The following is a 2,411-nucleotide window of genomic DNA, read 5'->3' as shown; positions in this document are numbered from 1 at the left end:
ATTTAGCAGGAACAAGGCTATACCCTAAGGTAGCCCTCAGCTCATCTCTGCAGCAGCATCTAACTGCATTCTGAGGTTTCATCAGTGGGAGAATAGTTAAAGGATGTGAATATACACACCTATCTTTTAATTGATGATACGTCATCATTTCTCACATCGCCAGATTTATACACTCCTGTTTATAGAAAATGAGCTGAAAAAAAAGGTTTTAATGACTGGGTAGTAAATGAGAATAAGGAGGCTGTTTCATTCTGGAAGTTATAGATTGATGTATTGGAGATAAATAATACTAAAGGGGAGAATGAAATCCCAGAGGAACACTACTTGAGATTAGTTCGACCATTTCGATAGTATTAAGATTTGCCATGATGTCTATCAAGATGATGACAGGTACCAATGACAAAGTGGCAGTGATAACTAAATAGCATAGCCCACCTACTGTGTTTAATTGTGAATTCTTCGAAATGAGTTCCATACTATTGCTGTTTGTGTTATTTATTACTCTTAATGAATCAATGAAATGTAGAACTTTGCATTAAAAAGAACATAATCTACACAATGCTGCGTGCTATTTGCCTGTCTCTCTGGCAAGAGACTCCACATCCCTATTTCCTTAGTACCTCCTTGATCTGCTTTTTTTCCGTTGTATTCTGCATTGCCTTCTCTGAACACAACATCTGTCCTGTTCTTGATCTGCAAAATGATCTTGCTTTTCTTATTTAAATTCCTCCTGCACAGTTATTTCATCTATCGTAAAATAATCAATTTATTGGGTGTCTAACTTATTTATATGTATGCTAACTTATTTATATGTATGTGATAGGTAGGGTGGTGTGTAGACGGAGGAATTGAAAACTACACTGGTATATGAACCGCATGTCTGTCATCAGTCTTTCTACTTCTACTTTTATTACGGTTTATTCTCCTGTCTGTGCATGACACAGGAAGTTACTTGGGGCAAGGCTTATCTTCTTCTGATGCCAGAAGTCCTGTTTAAATCTAAACAAAAATATATGTAAGGCAATTATAAGGAGAAATCCAGATAATCCAGTAGGGTTAAGCTGATAATTATCTTTCAGCAGTGACTAGTGGCCTGAGACTTGAACTGGTGCCAGTCTGAAGTATTATGAATAGTTGGAAGGTGATGAGTTAAACCATCTTTTGATAACCAGGGTTTCTTAAGTTGCTCAGAGTCATTATGCAATGCCATGTATAGGGCTAATAAGATTCTGGCAATTGTAAAAGAAGAATAATTAGAAGAAACAATACGGTAGCCATCCTGTCACTGAAGTCATCTAACTAAAAAAATTAAAAGCCTGAGGGAGAAGATGAATTCAGGCTTGGTAGGTGTTTGTATCATCTTGCTTAGAAAAATTAATATATCTTCTACGGCCTGGTACAATAGGGAATTGCCTCCATGACTACAGGAGTGTGAAAGCTCCAGTGCTTCCTTGGGCTTTGTGGCTGTAAAGGCTAATTTTGCTTTTACAGAAAGAAATTGCAATAATAATAATAATAACTATTATTATTATTTTGGCAACTGTATTATGCCTTTTCGGTAATCTATCCTCACCATTGCTTGTCATACCTGGGGAGTCTCTTAAAGTTTCAGAGTATGAGTTTGTTCTTGAGGAGGGTAATCGATACCAGTTTTTATCTTTCGTTCAGTTTTTGTGAGATTTAATTTGGATAAACTGAACCAACTGGATTTGTTTTGCAAGGCCTTGAATGTGATTCATGCATGGTGAAATTTTGAATGCTAGAAGTGAAACTAGCCAAATAGATTTGAAACTAGAGTGACCTGTTGTGAAGTTTCATCTCTTGGAGCACAAAATTTTTTTAATCTTATAAATGAGAGTCATTATAACCTAACACTAGCCTGGGCCATGTAGTCAGGAATGTACCTTAGGAACAATCCTGCCCTATCAGGAAACGGCCAGAATGACCTAAAAAATATTTCCCATCTCAGAGTTCCATAGCTTTTTGAGGGCAATAATTATGGGTGTGATGCAGAAGGAGACAATCAGTATAAATACAGATATAATGCAAGTGGGGTAATTGATGAAAATCATATGCTTTTTTCTTTGAACAATTTGATCAAATAAAGGACAGATACTTTAAAACCATATTTTACAATGTGGTACTTCTTAACAAAGCTTTAGTTTAGTGCTGTGATAGAAAGGAAACAGACTGACTCACAGAAAACTGAGATCATTTCTTGGATTGCATCTGGGTGTGAAAGTATAAAGTTGACATTATGGAAGCTATGAAGTGTTTCTTACAGTGCTATAAATGAATCACTGGCATTGACAGGAAGAAATTGAATAAGTACATGATGGGAAACAAGTTCTATTATGAGAAATACTGTTTCTGCTTTAATTTTGTTTTTTATTTCTCCTTCCTCTCCCCTC

The 2,411-nt window shown here is 36.0% G+C and overlaps 1 protein-coding gene across 1 annotated transcript in view; it reads left to right on the top strand.

Moving 5' to 3' along the window:
• CDK14 (cyclin-dependent kinase 14) overlaps window positions 1-2,411 on the top strand; it is a 321,566-nt gene that overhangs the window by 99,355 nt on the left and 219,800 nt on the right. Inside the window, exon 5 of the mRNA XM_009330527.1 lies at window positions 1,135-1,141. Within this exon, the coding sequence (XP_009328802.1) occupies window positions 1,135-1,141 (7 nt within the window). The remainder of the gene's footprint in view (window positions 1-1,134; window positions 1,142-2,411) is intronic.

The sequence above is a fragment of the Pygoscelis adeliae genome, unplaced genomic scaffold (assembly GCF_000699105.1).
Source record: "Pygoscelis adeliae isolate BGI_AS28 unplaced genomic scaffold, ASM69910v1 Scaffold27, whole genome shotgun sequence".
Lineage (NCBI taxonomy): Eukaryota > Metazoa > Chordata > Aves > Sphenisciformes > Spheniscidae > Pygoscelis > Pygoscelis adeliae.
This window is presented reverse-complemented; position numbering and strand designations above follow the sequence as displayed.